We start from the raw sequence: 18,527 nt of genomic DNA, 5'->3' as shown, positions 1-18,527 counted from the left end.
ATCATTATAACCACATACCTGTTAACTCAATCATACTATAGGTTCAATAAGTGTCTCTTTACAAGTGTTCAAGTTAAACTCCAGATAAAGCCCACAACTGTACACAATTAAACACAGTTTATAGATCAGTAACAGGTGTGAATCTTCATTATGTTAAAGGCACAATATACAACTGCAAGTTATCAGCTTGTTATTTTCTATACCTTCAAGCGTATAATGGTTTTATTAATCTCCTCCAGATCACCAACAGTAATTATGTTCGATTTGATCATCTGATCAATGAGTGTCAACCAGTCAATGAGCTCCGCTGCAGACTTGTTGAGATCCGCTGGCATCAATAATTCAGAATCTGGGGGAAAGGCATCCCGCAGAACCAGGTGAGTGGCTCCAGGAGAAGGTGGTGTTGCTGACACCAGGGTCACTGTTTGAACAGTGGAGTGAACTACAAAAACAAAGGGAAAGATGAGAAAAGACCATCAGACTCATCCACATTCACCCAAACCATTAGACAGTGAAGCCTTTAGCACCACCTTTCAACCACTCAAATTCTCTACCTAAACCTCTCCACCTCGATATCTTTCTTGCTTCTCATTTAAAATGTTTCTTAAAACCTAGCTCTTGGACATAGCTTTTGCTCATCTGTCATAATGTTTCTTTATGTGGTTCTGTATATAATTTTGTTTGATCCCACTTCTGTTGGAATGTTTTAGATAGTTAAATGAACTATATAAATGCAACTCACCATTGTTAGGAAGGTGATGGCACAGTGTTATCGTCACTGGACTTGTAATCCAGGGACCCCAGATAATACTCTGGAGACCCAGGTTCGAATCTCACCATGGCAGATGGTGAAATTTAAATTCAATAAAAATCTAAACCAGTGTCAACTGTTGTAAAAACCCATCTGCTTCACTACATGGTCCTTACCTGGTCTGGCCTACATATGACTCCAGACCCACAGCAGTGTGGCTGACTCTTAGGGATACACAACAACTGCTGATCCATTAATATTGCCATTATGAAATACAGTATCTCTCTTCTCCTGAAGATTTTAATTACCTCAATATGTTTCCCTATAAGCTGTTTTGTTTCATGTATAAAAATCCTTTGAACCATCAGTGATCAAGCTGCACAATCTGATTTATCAACTTAATTGCCCTTTGAATTCTTCCAAAATGGCCCAAGGAAGAACTGATTAGTTTTGGGTGAAAAGGATCCATTAACGCTGACAGATAAAAAGCAATAGAATCCCTACAGTGCAGAAAGAAGCCATTTATCCCATCGAGTCTGCACCGACTCTCTGAAGGAGCACATTACCCAGGCCCACCCTTCCTGCCCTGTGGTAACACCGTGCATTTACCACAGCCAATCCACCTTTATTTGGCTTTATTTAGAATGTTGTTAATTGTTTTAGAATGTTGCCAATTGCTTTGGAACATTGTTGATGCTTTGGAACGTTGTTGATTGTTTTAGAATGTTGCCGATTACTTTGGAATGCTGCAGATTGTTTTGGAATGTTGCTGATTGTTTTGGAACGTTGTTGATCATTTTGGAACATTGTTGATTGTTTTAGAACGTTACTGATTGTTTTGGAATGTTGCTGATTGTTTTGGAATGTTGCTGATTGTTTTGGAACGTTGTTGTTTTGGAATGTTGATGATTGTTTTGGAATGTTGTTGATTGTTTTGGAATTTTGCTGATTGTTTTGGAATGTTGTTGATGGTTTCCGAATGTTGGCGATTGTTTTGTAACGTTGTTGATTGTTTTGGAACATTGTTGATTGTTTTGGGATGTTGGCAATTGTTTTGGAATGTTGGCAATTGTTTTGGAATGTTGGCGATTGTTTTAGAATGTTGGCGATTGTTTTGGAATGTTGTTGATTGTTTTGGAATGTTGTTGATTGTTTTGGAATGTTGTTGATTGTTTTGGAACGTTGTTGATTGTTTTGGAACATTGTTGATTGTTTTAGAATGTTGGCGATTGCTTTGGAACGTTGTTGACTGTTTTAGAATGTTGGCGATTGTTTTGGAACGTTGTTGATTGTTTTAGAATGTTGGCGATTGCTTTGGAACGTTGTTGATTGTTTTAGAATGTTGCCGATTACTTTGGAATGCTGCAGATTGTTTTGGAATGCTGCAGATTGTTTTGGAATGTTGCTGATTGTTTTGGAACGTTGTTGATCATTTTGGAACATTGTTGATTGTTTTAGAACGTTGCTGATTGTTTTGGAATGTTGCTGATTGTTTTGGAATGTTGCTGATTGTTTTGGAACGTTGTTGTTTTGGAATGTTGTTGATTGTTTTGGAATTTTGCTGATTGTTTTGGAATGTTGTTGATGGTTTCCGAATGTTGGCGATTGTTTTGTAACGTTGTTGATTGTTTTGGAACATTGTTGATTGTTTTGGGATGTTGGCAATTGTTTTGGAATGTTGGCAATTGTTTTGGAATGTTGGCGATTGTTTTAGAATGTTGGCGATTGTTTTGGAATGTTGTTGATTGTTTTGGAATGTTGTTGATTGTTTTGGAACGTTGTTGATTGTTTTAGAATGTTGGCGATTGCTTTGGAACGTTGTTGATTGTTTTAGAATGTTGGCGATTGCTTTGGAACATTGTTGATTGTTTTAGAATGTTGGCGATTGTTTTGGAACGTTGTTGATTGTTTTAGAATGTTGGCGATTGCTTTGGAACGTTGTTGATTGTTTTAGAATGTTGCCGATTACTTTGGAATGCTGCAGATTGTTTTGGAATGCTGCAGATTGTTTTGGAACGTTGTTGATTGTTTTGGAACGTTGTTGATTGTTTTGGAACGTTGATTGTTTTGGAATGTTGTTGATTGTTTTGGAACGTTGTTGATTGTTTTGGAATGTTGTTGATTGTTTTGGAATGTTGGCGATTGCTTTGGAACGTTGTTGATTGTTTTAGAATGTTAGCGATTGTTTTGGAACGTTGTTGATTGTTTTGGAATGTTGTTGATTGTTTTGGAACGTTGTTGATTGTTTTGGAATGTTGTTGATCTTTTTGGAACGTTGTTGATTGTTTTGGAACATTGTTGATTGTTTTGGAACATTGTTGATTGTTTTGGAATGTTGCTGATTGTTTTGGAACATTGTTGATTGTTTTGGAACGTTGTTGATTGTTTTGGAACGTTGATTGTTTGGGAATGTTGTTGATTGTTTTGGAACGTTGTTGATTGTTTTGGAATGTTGTTGATTGTTTTGGAACATTGTTGATTGTTTTGGAATGTTGCTGATTGTTTTGGAATGTTGCTGATTGTTTTGGAACGTTGTTGATTGTTTTGGAATGTTGTTGATTGTTTTGGAACATTGTTGATTGTTTTGGAACATTGTTGATTGTTTTGGAACATTGGTGATTGTTTTGGAATGTTGGTGATTGTTTTGGAATGTTGTTGATCTTTTTGGAACGTTGTTGATTGTTTTGGAACATTGTTGATTGTTTTGGAATGTTGCTGATTGTTTTGGAATGTTGCTGATTGTTTTGGAATGTTGCTGATTGTTTTGGAACGTTGGCGATTGTTTTGGAATGTTGTTGATTGTTTGGAATGTTGGCGATTGTTTTGGAATGTTGTTGATTGTTTTGGAACGTTGGCGATTGTTTTGGAATGTTGCTGATTGTTTTGGAACGTTGGCGATTGTTTTGGAATGTTGTTGATTGTTTGGAATGTTGGCAATTGTTTTGGAATGTTGTTGGTTGTTTTGAAATGTTGTTGATTGTTTTGGATGCTGGGGATCGCCTCAGTGGCTGTGATGGGATTGGTCACAGCTGTCAAAATGTGAGCAGAGATTTCAGAGACGGTTGTTGCATGTGGATCAGCCTGAAGCTTCCTCAGTGATATCACAGGATCACAGAATACTACAGTGCAGAAGAGGCCCTTCAGCCCATCGAGTCTGCACCGACGTATGAAAGGCCCCGACCTGCCCACATAATCCTACTTACCAGCACTTGGCCCATACCCTTGAATGTTATGGCATGCCAAATACTTATCCAGGTACTTTTTGAAGGATGTGAGGCATCCCGCCTCCACTACCCTCCCAGGCAGCGCATTCCAGACCCTCACCACCCTCTAGGTAAAAAAGTTTTTGCTCAGATATGGAAACTCTTAAAACTTTAGGGATTGTCTATGTGTGATTGCTGAAAAAAGCAAGCAGATCAGTTGATTTGATTTTGATTTGATTTATTATTGTCACATGTATTAGCATACAGTGAAAAGTATTGCTTCTTGCGTGCTATACAGACAAAGCATACTGTTCATAGAGAAGGAAACGAGAGAGTGCAGAATGTAGTGTTACAGTTATAGCTAGGGTATAGAGAAAGATCAACTTAATGCAAGGTAAGTCCATTCAAAAGTCTGATGGAAGCAGGGAAGAAGCTATTTGCGAATAGACAGAAGCAGTTGCAAATCTGGTCTTGTGTAGGCTGCACCTCACCAAGTGGGAAGAACCAAAGGAAATTAATGTTAGCCAGGCCTGCACTTAAGCAGAGAAAATACAAACTTTATCATTCACCATGAAAATGCAGCTCAGTTTGGAATTTGTGAGGAAAAGGAAGCTGGAAGGTTCACTCTAGCCTGCAGCTAATGAAGAAATGGTCCTCTCAGAGCTGTGGGCTGAAAGCAGTCAGCAGAATTAATTTAGAAGCTGTGAGAAGGTAGTTGGATATCTGCTGGCAACCCAATACAGGAAGCTGAGGCATCCACAGTCATGAGGTCTGTAAAGAAATGGTGGAGGGTTGCAGAGCCAGAAAGCTAATGGAAGGATCCTCATAGAATCTTACCTCAGAGAATAGCTAGAACACTGGGGAGCATTAATAAGTGAATGAACTTTCAAGGTTGTTGTAACATATAAAGGAATTCTTGGGAGTGAGAAAGAAGCATAAGTAATTATAAACTGTAGTGTGCGGTTAGTGATGTTTATTTTGGTTAATTCTTATATACAATAAAATGTGTTTTTCTTTAAATTTGAAATCTTGCGGTGAAATACAGTCGGTTGATTGATGGGTGTTTCTAATAATGTCCCTAATAAGATCGTAATGTGGGGAGATGGACGCATAGTGGTAATGACCCTGGGCTAGTAATCCAAGCTAAAGCTCTGCAGATATGGGTTCAAATCTCACCATGGCAGCTCGTGGAATTTAACTCAATAAATAAATCTGGAATGTGAAGCTCGTCTCAATAATGGTGACCATGAAACTATCACCAATTGTCATCAAAACATATCTGGGTCACTAATGCCCTTTAGGGAATAAAATCTGTTGTCCTTACCTACATGTGACTCCAGACCCACAGCAATGTAGTTGCTTCTTAAATGGTCTAACACATCATTTAGTTCAAGGGAAAATAAGAATGGGTCTTGCCAGCAACACCCACATTCCAAGAAAAAACTTTAAAAACAGTATCTGTGCACCACAAGATAATTCCATGTCTTTAGAGGTCCTCAGTGGTACTCCTTTGGACCATTTCTTAACACTATCCATTTCCAAAATTTAACAGTAATGGTAACATGTGACCATTGTTAGCAAAATAAAACAGAATTGTTATGTTTTTCACTGTTTTTGGCAATTTCTCAGTAACACCCAATTTTCATACTTGGAAAGTTACAGTTTTTGGTTCAGATAGGTATTTTAAGCAAATTTTCCCTGGTTCTATGTAATTTCTAAATGAGGACAATGGAACTTCTAATATAGACTAGAAAATAGGCTTTGGGCCACGATCAAAATTAGACAATTATTTTTATCCTCTCGGATCGCACAGTCTCTAAATTGTTTCCCATTTTGTAGCTTCAGCTTTAATGTACTTGCACGTCAATGTAACAGAAAGAGAATGTCACTGACTATTCAGCACAACTGACAAAAGGAAACATTGTTAAACTCAAGCTCCTACTCAAGCATTTACATTACAGTAACAAGAACTGCAGATTTTAAATATCCGGCATAGACATATAATATTGTAATTTGAATCTTCTGATCAGGTTCGTATTTTTTATTTTGTCTTTAAATACACTAAATTTTGACAAAAAAAACAATCAAATCAAATCACAAGAGAACAAACCACAGAATCATGGGAGAGAAACAGAAACAAAAAATAATGTTGTTTTGCATGCACGCTATAAAACGTTTAGCAGCATACTGCTTTAAAACATTGAATGGGACTGGCAAAATTATAGAACTTCCTCAATTCAGCATTCTGATGAAAGGTCATTGAGCCTAAAATGTTAATTCTGTTTTCCTCTCCATGGATACTGCTGAGTATTTCCAGTATTTTCTGTTTCTATTCCATATACCTAACATCTAAAATATTTTGCCTTTATATTATGATTTTAAGAACTTGTCTCACCTTTAACCTTTGGTTGTGACATAGGTTGACTCCTTCCCATGACGGTCTGCTGACTAAGATCTTTCAAAGCAGTGTTAAGAGTTTTCCAGTCGAGAGATAACTGTGCCACCTTACTCTGCACAAAGATTAAACAGAACATTTTCATAACACCAAAGCAATCTTTATTCATTTATCATTTTCACTCCCTTAACCATTCAATTCCTCAGAAGTCTGCCAAAGTTGAGCACTCCATGGAGTTCAAACGTTTTGTTTTATGAGGCATGCTGTTTCATCTTCTGAGCATCAGAGCCAAAAATAAAATTTAACGCTCTTCCCATATTTCCCAAGGTCCAAAGCTAACAAATCCTGGTGTTTTGAATTTGAATTTATCTACCAATGAACCACCAGCCTTTTCTGAACCTCTACATCTGTAAAATCCAAACCAGGTCAAATCAACAGCTAAAAAAAGTGAAATGAGGACAATTAAAAATTTGTCTATCTCAGCCTTGAACATACGTAATGACACAGCATCTAGAGCCCTCTGTGTAAATAATTCCACAGATTCACTATCCTCAGAGAATAAATTCCTCATCTCTGTCTTAAATAGGTGACCCCTTCTTCTGAAATTATGCCCTCTGCTCCTAGATTCTCCCCAAAGGGGTAACAACCTCTCAGCATTGACCCTGCTAAACCCCCAGAGAATTATATATGTCCCAATAAGATCGCCTTTCATTCTTCTAAACTCCAATGAGTACAGGCCTACTTGTTCAGTCTCTCCTCATTAAGAAAATCCTTCCGTTCCTGGGATCAACCTAGCGAACCTTCTCTGCCTCCAGCGCCAATACATCTTTCCTGAGATAAGGGGACTAAAACTGTTCGCAGTATTCCAGGTGTGAGCTAACTAATGCCTTGTATGGTTTGAACAAGACTTCTCTTTTGTTATACTCCATTCCCTTTGAAATAAAGGCCAACATTCCATTTGCCTTCCCTATTATCTGCTGAATGTGCACACTAGCTTTTGGTGATTTATGTATAAGGGCTCCCAAATCCTTCTATACTACAGTCTTCTGCAGGCTTCCTACATTTAAGTAGTATTCAGATCCTTTATTCTTCTGTGGCCGAACGGCCTGCAGAGATTTAACTTTTAATATGCTGAAAGATCTTCAATCAAGCAAACTTGGTTTTTGGGCTAAAGTTGTTTTTTAAGAATGCTGCCAATTCCTGTGGCCAAGCTGGCCTGAAACCTATCAAAGGACACAAGGTGTCCCCAAACGAAAGAGCTGAAGTTGTTTACAGAACTTTTGGAGCCAGTGTTCATTATATAGGCATTGTAAGTTATATGTACTTAAGGCCCAACCATAATGGGGTCTGGAAGGACCAGTGCCTTTGTGCCAGCTCTATTTGATTGGCCCAATTGAATGATGCAATCAAGTTTCTGATTAAATCATTGGCCGGTTGTCAAAGAACTTTTGAGGTATAATAACGCTAACACAAAGAGCTTGTGTTAGCATTATCATACCTCAAAGAGCGGGGCAGCACGGTGGCACAGTAGTTAGCAGTGCTGCCTCACAGAGTCAGGGACCCGGGTTCGATTCCCAGCTTGGGTCATTGTCTGTGTGGAGTTTGCACGTTCTCCCCGCGTCTGCGTGGGTTTCTTCTGGGTGCTCCAGTTTCCTCCCACATTCTGAAAGACATGCTGGTTAGGTGTATTGAACCGAACAGGCACCGAACTGTGGCGACTAGGGGAATTTCACAGTAACTTCATTGCAGTGCTAATGTAAGCCTTACTTGTGACTAATAAATGAACTTTTACTTTTGTAGCAGTGTGAAGAACCCAGGGACCAAGCTCACAGGAAGGAGAGACAACATTTGGAAAGGAAGAAAAAGGCTGATATCCATAAGGCAAAATCCTGGGAAGGTTTCACATGCAAGTAGAAATCAACCTTAAGTTAAGTAAAGTAACAGATAGTGACTTATGCATTGCAAATGTTTAAGTAGCTGTTGTCTAAGTAGCTACAAAATAAAATGAAATTGTTTCTAAGTATCTGAATTCGATTTTGTGTCTTTATTTGCTAGTAGAGATTAAAACACATTGGTAGGAAGTGTTGTACAAACCTAAGTGCATAACGTCACACTTTCCTACTTTATATTCCATCTGCCTTGGCCAACTCACTTAATCTGTCTCTATCCCTCTGTAGACTCTTTGTCATCCTCATCATTTGCATTCCACCTATTTCATCCGCATTGACAAGAGTACGTTCACTTGCTTTGTTAAAGTTATTAATTTATTGTAAATGATTGTGGCCCCAGCACTGATCCCTGTGGTACTCCACTAGTTTTAAGTTGCCATCCTGAAAATGCTCCTCTCAACACAACTCTGTCTTCTATTAGTTAACCAATCCCCTATCCATGCTAATATACTATCCCCAACCATGGGCTCTTACCTTATTAAGTAGCCTGTTGTGCAGTACCTAATCAAATGCTTTTTGGAAATCCAAGTATAATACATCGACTGGTTCTCCTTTATCTATCCTACTCATTACCACCTCAAAGAGTTCTAATAAACTTGTTAGGCATGATTTCCCTTCATGAAGCCATGCTAACACTGCTTGATTATACCATGCATGTCTAAATGCTCTGCTATTACATTCTTTATACTGGACTCTTAACATTTTTTCAAATCACAGATATTAAGTTAACTGGCCTGAGTGTGGTGGAGGCAGGTTCAATCAAGATATTCAAGAGGGAATTGAATTATTACCCGTAAAGGAAGAATATGCAGGGCTACTGGGAGAAGACGACGGGGGAATGGCATGAGGTAAATTTCTTCTTCGGAGAGCCAGAAGGATGTGGAGGCTTTGGAGAGGGTACAGAAAAGATTTACCAGGATGTTGCCTGGTATGGAGGGCATTAGCTATGAGGAGTGGTTGGAGAAACTTGGTTTGTTCTCACTGGAACGATGGAGGTTGAGGGGCGACTTGATAGAAGTCTACAAGATTATGAGAGGCATGGACAGAGTGGATAGTCAGATGCTTTTTCCCAGGGTGGAAGAGTCAATTACTAGGGGGCATAGGTTTAAAGTGCGAGGGGCAAGGTTTAAAGGAGACGTATGAGGCAAGTTTCTTTTACACAGAGGGTGATGGGTGCCTGGAACTCGCTGCTGGGGGAGTGGAAACAGATACAATTGTGACTTTTAAGGGGCATCTTGACAAAATACATGAATAGGATGGGAATAGAGGAATATTGTCCCCAGAAGGGTAGGGGATTTTAGTTCAGATGGGCAGTATAGTCAGTGCAGGCTTGGAGGGCTGAAGGGCCTGTTCCTGCGCTGTAATTTTCTTTAGTAAAAAGTCTTACAACACCAGGTAAAGTCCAACAGGTTTATTTGGTGTCACGAGCTTTCGGAGCACTGCTCCTTCATCAGGTGGTGAACCTGGTGTTGTGAGACTTCTTACTGAGCCCACCCCAGCATCTCCACATCGTAATTTTCTTTGTTCGTTGTTCAAAGTGAATAACTCCAATTTCCCGACATTGTACATTATACTCCATCCGCCATCTTGTTATCCACACATGTCAAACGGGTGACTTTAAATCCGTACTCTCCATCTGTGGGAATGGCTGCATATGCTCAAATTCTGATGAGTGCGGTTCACGCCTCATTCCAATCTTACCGTCCCTCAGTGTGAAACATGTTGCGGGATCACAGAAAGCTCATATTATACATTAGCATGTCATTAGCATGTCATTAGCATGTCATTAGTGAGCACTCTCTCTGGGACTGCCCGCTCACTGGATATTCAGCGGGTGCTGTGGTGCCATCATGCTGATGCTATTTACAACAGGTTCATGTTTCCCCTGGGTCAAAAAGGTAAGTATTGCCCCCAGGTGAGAGGGATTTGGCCAAGCAGTGGCCTGGCAATGCCCCCGGCACCACCCCTTGGCACAGGTTGGCATTATCAAGTTGGTACCATGCCAACCTGTGCCAAGGATGGGGCCCCAATGGGAGCCTCATTTGGTTGAGGGGAGGGATTCATTTAGATGTGGCTGTGGTCAGAAGTGGGCGGAGCAGTAGTGGATGCCGGTGATGGCCATTGGGGGAATGCGAAGGTCGATGGGGGAGAGAAAGGGCCAATGATAGGGGTGGGGGAGAAGTGTTAACTTTAACAGAGATGGAAATTGAGACCTCCGTGGTGGGCTGGGGGTAGTGATGTTTACTCAGCTTTAAAGATGGCGCCCTGATCTTTGAGCAGCGGGGTTTTGCCGCTGTATTAAGGCCCTGCCCCCCATATGATGGTGTGAAACACACCCCCTTGATTTTTTTTGGCAGTGTCCTAAGGTCTGGAGTGAAACATGCTGGTTTTTTTGTTGGAAACAACACTCTGCCATTTTTTGGTAAGATTTCATCCTATATCTCTTTGCAACCTCTCTGTGTCCTCCTCGCAGTTAACCTCCCATCTAGCTTGGTATCATCAGCAAACTTTGATATATTACTGTCTCTTAATAAGTCATTAATATAGAATGTAAATAGCTGAGGTCCCAGCACCAATCCTTGCAGCATTCCACTATGCACTGCTTGCCAACCTGAAAAAGCCCCTTGATTCCTACTCTCTTCTATCTAATCCACTATCCATACTAAAATACTACCAACCTCCATGAGCACTTAACTTACCTCTTAATCCTTTGTGTGGCACCTTTTTGAAATGCAAATATACTATGTCTACAGGTTCCCCTTCATCTAACCTACTAGTTACATCCTCAAAAAACTCTTTAAGAAATTTGTCAAACTGGATTTTTCCTTAATAAAACCATGTAGACTTTTTCTAATCATACTATGCTTTTCTAGGTGCATTGTTAAGACTTCCTTAGTAATAAGGAAGGTGGAGGAGCCAGATGATTGGAGGGTGGCTCATGTTGTTCCGTTGTTTAAAAAAGGTTCCAAAAGAAATCCGGGAAATTATCAACCAGTAAGTTTGACGTCGGTGATGGGCAAGTTATTGGAAGGTGTGATAAGGGATAAGATCTACAAATATTTGGATAGACAGGGACTTATTAGGGAGAGTCAACATGGCTTTGTGCGTGGTAGATCATGTTTGACCAATCTATTAGAGTTTTTCGAGGAGGTTACCAGGAAAGTGGATGAAGGGAAGGCGGTGGATGTTGTCTACCTGAATTTCACAAGGCCTTTGACAAGGTCCCTCATGGGAGGTTAGTTAGGAAGGTTCAGTCGCTAGGTATACATGAGGAGGTAGTAAATTGGATTAGACACTGGCTCAATGGAAGAATGATGTGGAGATGCCGGCGTTGGACTGGGGTAAACACAGTAAGAAGTTTAACAACACCAGGTTAAAGTCCAACAGGTTTATTTGGTAGCAAAAGCCACACAAGCTTTCGGAGCTCTAAAAGCCAGAGAGTAATTGTGGAGGATTGCTTCTCTGAGTGGAGGCCTGTGACTAGTGGTGTGCCGCAGGGATCGGTGTTGGGTCCATTGATGTTTGTCATCTATATCAATGATTTGGATGATAATGTGGTAAATTGGATCAGCAAGTTTGCTGATGATACAAAGATTGGAGGTGCAGTGGACAGTGAGGAAAGTTTTCAAAGCTTGCAGAGGGATTTGGACCAGCTAGAAAAATGGGCTGAAAAATGGCAAATGGAATTTAATGCAGACAAGTGTGAGATATTGCACTTTGGAAGGACAAACCAAAGACGAACGTACAGGGTAAATGGTAGGACTCTGAAGAGTGCAGTTGAACAGAGGGACCTGGGAATACAGGTACAGAATTCCCTAAAAGTGACGTCACAGGTGGATAGGGTTGTAAAGAGTGCCTTTGGTACATTGGCCTTTATAAATCGGAGTATCGAGTATAAAAGTTGGAGTGTTATGGTAAGGTCATATAAGGCATTGGTGAGGCCGAATTTAGAGTATTGTGTACAGTTTTGGTCACCTAGCTACAGGAAGGATGTAAATAAGGTTGAAAGAGTGCAGAGAAGGTTCACAAGGATGTTGCCGGGACTTGAGAAGATGAGTTACAGAGAGAGATTGAATAGGTTGGGACTTTATTCCCTGGAGCGTAGAAGAATGAGGGGAGATTTGATAGAGGTGTATAAGATTTTGATGGGTATAGATAGAGTGAATGCAAGCAGGCTTTTTCCACTGAGGCTAGGGGAGAAAAAAACCAGAGGGCATGGGTTAAGGGTGAAAGGAGAAAAGTTTAAAGGGAATATAAGGGGGGGCTTCTTCACGCAGAGGGTGGTGGGAGTGTGGAATGAGCTACCGGATAAAATGGTAAATGCGGGGTCACTTTTAACATTAAGAAAAACTTGGACGGGTTCATGGAGGAGAGAGGTGTGGAGGGATATGATCCAAGTGCAGGTCAGTGGGACTAGGCAAAAAATGGTTCGGCAAAGGGGCGGCACGGTTGCACAGTGGTTAGCACTGCTGCTTCACAGCTCCAGGGACCTGGGTTCGATTCCCGGCTTGGGTCACTGTCTGTGTGGAGTTTGCACATTCTCCTCGTGTCTGCGTGGGTTTTCTCCGGGTGCTCTGGTTTCCTCCCGCAGTCCAAAGATGTGCGGGTTAGGTTGACTGGCCATGCTAAAATTGCCCCTTAGTTTCCTGAGATGCGTAGATTAGAGGGATTAGCGGGTAAAATATTTAGGGATATGGGGGTAGGGCCTGGGTGGGATTGTGGTCGGTGCAGACTTGATGGGCCGAATGGCCTTTTTCTGTACTGTAGGGTTTCTATGATTCTATGAAAGACAAGAAGGGCCAAAAGGCCTGTTTCTGAGCTGTAATTTTCTATGGTTCTAAGTTCCAGCATTTTCCCAATAACTGATGTGAGGCTAAATGGTCTCTAGTTCATTGCTTTCTTTCTCCCTTCTTTCTTGAAAAGTGGCGCAACATTTGCCAAATTCCAATCTGATGGGACCATTCCTCAATCTAAGAAATTTTGGAAAACCATAGCTAGTGTACCCACCATCTCTGTAGCAATCTCTTTTAGAATCCTAGGGTGTAGGCCACCATGTCCCAGGAATTTGTCGGATTTAAATCTCTACAGTTCCACCAATGCTTTTTCTCTGCTAATATTAATTTCTTCACTTTTTTAGGCCCTAGGTTAACATCTATTTATGAAATGAAACTTGTGTCTTCTACTGTGAAGATACATGTTCAATGCCTCTGCTGTTTCCTCATCTCTCATGGTAATTTCTCCAGTCTCTGGACGTATTTTACACAGAGGGTGGTGGGGGCCTGGAATGCGCTCCCGGGCAAGGTGGTGGAGGCGGACACACTGGGAACATTTAAGACTTATCTAGATACCCACATGAACGGAGTGGGAATGGAGGGATACAAAAGAATGGTCTAGTTTGGAACAGGGAGCGACACGAGCTTGGAGGGCCGAAGGGCCTGTTCCTGTGCTGTATTGTTCTTTGTTTGTTTTTGTTCTCTGCTTCCAAAGGGTCAACATTTACTTTACCTAGTCTTTTCTTTTTTATATACTTATAAAAGCTCTTACAACTTATGTTTTAATTCCTGGCTAGTTTACTCTCATATTCTCTTTTTTACTCCTTTCATCAATTTTTTGGTGACCCTTTGCTGGTTCCCAGAACACTTCCAATCCTCAAACTTGCTACTGTTTTTGCAACGTTGTAAGTCTCTTTTTATCTAACACTATCATTAACTTCACGAGTGAGCCATGGCTGGGTCTTTCTTGCTGAGTTTTTGTTTTTCAATGGAATGTACTTCTGTTGGAAGATTTTTAATTGTTTCTTTAAATGTTTCCCACCGTTCATTTACCACCAAATCTTTTAGTCTATTTACCTAATTAACCTTAGCCAGTTCTCCTCTCACTCCTATGTAATTGGTTTTGTATAAGTTTAAGATTCTTGTTTGTGATTGTAATCAGACAGGGAGATTGGTACAGATAGCTCTTTTACACCGCATCTTCCATCTTCTCTGTCCTTTCTGTTTAATCCACAGTCCCAGTATTTCTCCCTTCTCACTCGCCCTCGCTGCTTCTTCCACCTTCTATACAGAGCAGATCATTGAGCCCATAGAAATGCAGACCTGGCAACCACCCTTTCCCATTTAGCCAAAGGCGAGAGGGAAACTACTTCTCCACACAGGGCATATGATCAGGCTCTAGAAGGAATTGCAACACCACCACCCTAATAAAGTGTTTGTCCTCTCTTGCCTCTCCTTTCCTTATGCTACTGCCCACTGCACTCTTGCTCTCTCCTTCTCCGCATCTAATTACTCATATTCTATTGTCCAACTTGACCTGGATACTGCAGCCTGTCAATTCCACAGGAAGTCAGCTAGTGAATAATAACTAAAGGAAGTTTAACAGACTAACTGCCATTAGATGCAAGGAACAATTCTATTTGTAGTAAGAACATAACATGACAGAGACATACTAATCACTTTTAGAAATCTAATGCTTTTAACCTGATTAACTATGGAAAAACCAAACTATTGATTATAAATCTGTTAAATAAGCTGGAACATGGCCTGATTCGCTCAGTACCTATTTAAGATACATAGACAGCATGCTTCACTTGATGGCAGAATGGGCTGGCGGGTGGGATGTGGATTTGCATCTGAAACTTACTCCACATTGAGCTATTAAACGTGTGCAATCATGACCATGTGGCACTCTGAGAGAAGTATCAGAAAGATCACCATTCTGGGTAATAGAAACATACTTAATCCTGATCAATACCGAGGCTTTCCAAAAATCAACCTCCCCCATCTGTTCTCCAAGGAGAAAATTATTTGGGAAGATTTATTTTTACTTTCATGAAGTCACCTACCTGATCTCAAAGAAAGCTCTGTTCTGAACTTTAAGGATCTTCAGCTAAACTTATGTGCTCAATAGCACCGCATTGTAACCACAGACCTGAGGGTGGAATTTGAAAGCACACTCACAGAACTCAAATTATTCTCAATTTCCAGAACTTTCAGACTCACGGGACTCCATACCTGTTACTATAGCACATTAACTTATGGACTAAACCTATGGGATGCCACCATCGATAATATCTAACCTAGCTAATATCTGGTCGAGCTAGCTGCACGTGAAGCTTGTGAACAGATTGAGCTCTTGCGCAAGTTTGGCCTTTGCTCTGGGCATTCAAGGTGTAGGATGTCATTTTTGGATGCAGAAGGTGTCAAAACTGGAAGAATCAAATGCAGAATAAAATCTCTGCCCCTTTGCCCGCAATGTGTCATCACCCACTGACTGCATTACCAACATTTTTTGATTATTCACACTTCCCTCAAAATGAAATTGACAGTTTAATGCACAAATTAATGCATTATTTCTTTAAAAGTTTAATTTTCTAAAATGCACCATTAAAAGTAGCTCTGTTAATATTTCTCAAGTTTCATAAAAGAAATATCAGGATATGATGGATATTTTATAATAATGAGCTGCTTGCGTTTAATATTTATAAGACTACTGTCAGATGGGAGAATATTTTTCCAGCCTGAAGTTACTTCTGTAAAAAATGAATGTTGAGGATGATTTGAGCATTCAAATTGAAGTACACAGTTAGAGGTCAAACAAGGAGGTTTGTTGCTTATATTGCAAGTGACAGAGCTGTTTTATATAATCCTTAACCCTGTATAAGAGTAATAGCATTGAAACCATAATTCAGACATAAACTGTGCTTTTAAGTAAATGCATTAACTAACTGTAATTATGTGACTGCACTATTTAAAATATTTCTGACAAACTGGATGAAAATTCACAGCAAATATATTTGCAAGGCTATGGGGGACGAGCAGGGGAGTGGGACTGAATGCATTACTTTGTGAGGACCTCGCATGGGCTTAATGGGCTGAATGGCCTCCTTCTGGGTCATGAATTACTCCTTAATTCTAAGCCCCAACATAGGAATACAGGAACAGGCCATTCAGCCCATCAAACCTGCTCCGTCATTCCATTAGATCATGGCTGACTATCTACCTCAACACCACTAGTCCACACTATCTCCAAATCCCATCATGTCATTAGTATCTAGGAATCTATCAATTCTGACTTGAATATGCTCAATGATTGAGCTTCCACAGCCCTCTGGGATAGAGAATTCCAAATATTCACCACCCATAAGACCATAAGATATAGAAGTAGTCTTAAAGTAAGTTAAAGTTTATTTATTAGTCACAAGTAAGGTTTACATTAACATTGCAATGAAGTGACTGTGAATTTCCCCTCGTCGCCACACTCCGGCGCCTGTTCGGGTCAATGTACCTAACCAGCGCATCTTTCGAACTGTGGGTGAAACCAGAGCATCCAGAGGAAACCCACGCAGACATGGGGAGAACATGCAAACTCCACACTGACAGTGACCCAAGCAGGAATCAAACCCAGGTCCCTGGCGCTGTGAGGCAGCAGTGCTAACCACTCTGCCACCATGCTGCCCCAGTATTAGGCCATTTGGCACATCAAGTCTACTCCACATTCAATTATGGCTGGAATGATTCTCATCCCCATTCTCCTGCCTTCACCCTGTAACCCTTGATCCCCTTCTTGATCACTGTCTTAAATACACTCAATGACCCGGCCTCCACAGTCCTCCGTGGCAATGAGTTTCACAGATTCACCACTCTCTGGCTGAAGAAATTCCTCCTCATCTCAGTCTTAAATGGCCACCGCACATTCTGAGATTATGTCCCCTGGTTCTGGACAGCCAGGGGAAACATCCAATCCTCATTCACCCTATCCACCCTGTCACAATTTTGTAAGTTTTAATGAGATCACCACTCATCCTTCAAATCTCTAGATAATACAGGTCCAGTTTCCTCAATTCCTACTCTTAAAACAATCCTGCCATCCGAGAGATTAATCTAGTAAGTATCTATTGCACTCCCTCTATGGCAGGTATATCCTTCATTAGATAAGGAGGCCAAAACTGTACACAGTACTCTAGGAGTGGTCTCACCAAGGCTGTATTTGGAATACATTTGGAATACTGCGTCCAGTTCTGGTTGCCACACTACCAGAAGGACGTGGAAGCTTTGGAAAGAGTACAGAGAAGGTTTACCAGAATGTTGCCTGGTATGGAGGGTCTTAGCTATAAGGAGAGATCGGGTAAACTGGGGTTGTTCTCCCTGGAAAGACAGAGGATGAGGGGTGACCTAATAGAGGTGTATAAAATTATGAAAGGCATAGATAGAGTGAACAGTGGGAAGCTTTTTCCCAGGTCGGAGGTGACGAACACAAGGGGTCACGGGTTCAAGGTGAGGGTGGCAAGGTTCAACACAGGTGTCAGGGGGACATATTTTACACAGAGGGTGGTGGGGACCTGGAATGCACTCCCAAGCAAGGTGATTGAGGTGGACACGCTGGGATCGTTTAAGACTTATCTAGATAGCCACATGAACAGACTGGGAATAGAGGGATACAAAAGAATGGTCTAGTTGGGCACATGAGCGGCACAGGCTTGGAGGGCCGAAGGGCCTGTTCCTGTGCTGTTTTGTTCTTTGTTCTTTGTATATAATTTTTACCACTACGGACCAAGTGGTGGAAAATGTGGTGGTGGATGGAAAATTTTCGGACTGGAGGCAGGTTGCTAGCGGAGTGCCGCAGGGATCGGTGCTTGGTCCTCTGCTCTTTGTGATTTTTATTAATGACTTAGAGGAGGGGGCTGAAGGGTGGATCAGTAAATTTGCTGATGACACCAAGATTGGTGGAGTAGTGGATGAGGTGGAGGGGTGTTGTAGGCTGCAAAGAGACATAGATAGGATGCAAAGCTGGGCTGAAAAATGGCAAATGGAGTTTAACCCTGATAAATGTGAGGTGATTCATTTTGGTAGGACAAATTTAAATGTGGATTACAGGGTCAAAGGTAGGGTTCTGAAGACTGTGGAGGAACAGAGAGATCTTGGGGTCCATATCCACAGATCTCTAAAGGTTGCCACTCAAGTGGATAGAGCTGTGAAGAAGGCATATAGTGTGTTAGCTTTTATTAACAGGGGGTTGGAGTTTAAGAGCCGTGGGGTTATGCTGCAACTGTACAGGACCTTGGTGAGACCGCATTTGGAATATTGCGTGCAGTTCTGGTCACCTCACTATAAGAAGGATGTGGAAGCGCTGGAAAGAGTGCAGAGGAGATTTACCAGGATGCTGCCTGGTTTGGAGTGTCGGTCTTATGAGGAAAGGTTGAGGGAGCTGGGGCTGTTCTCTCTGGAGCGGAG

General features: G+C 41.1%; 1 protein-coding gene across 1 annotated transcript in view; it reads right to left on the bottom strand.

The window, feature by feature from the left end:
* The window catches only part of LOC144504716 (utrophin-like), a 631,247-nt gene that overhangs the window by 348,825 nt on the left and 263,895 nt on the right, over window positions 1-18,527 (bottom strand). The window contains 2 exon segments of the mRNA XM_078230463.1: window positions 204-442; window positions 6,350-6,464. Of these exon segments, the coding sequence (XP_078086589.1) occupies window positions 204-442; window positions 6,350-6,464 (354 nt within the window).

The sequence above is a fragment of the Mustelus asterias genome, chromosome 15 (genome assembly GCF_964213995.1).
Source record: "Mustelus asterias chromosome 15, sMusAst1.hap1.1, whole genome shotgun sequence".
Taxonomy (NCBI): Eukaryota; Metazoa; Chordata; class Chondrichthyes; order Carcharhiniformes; family Triakidae; genus Mustelus; species Mustelus asterias.
This window is presented reverse-complemented; position numbering and strand designations above follow the sequence as displayed.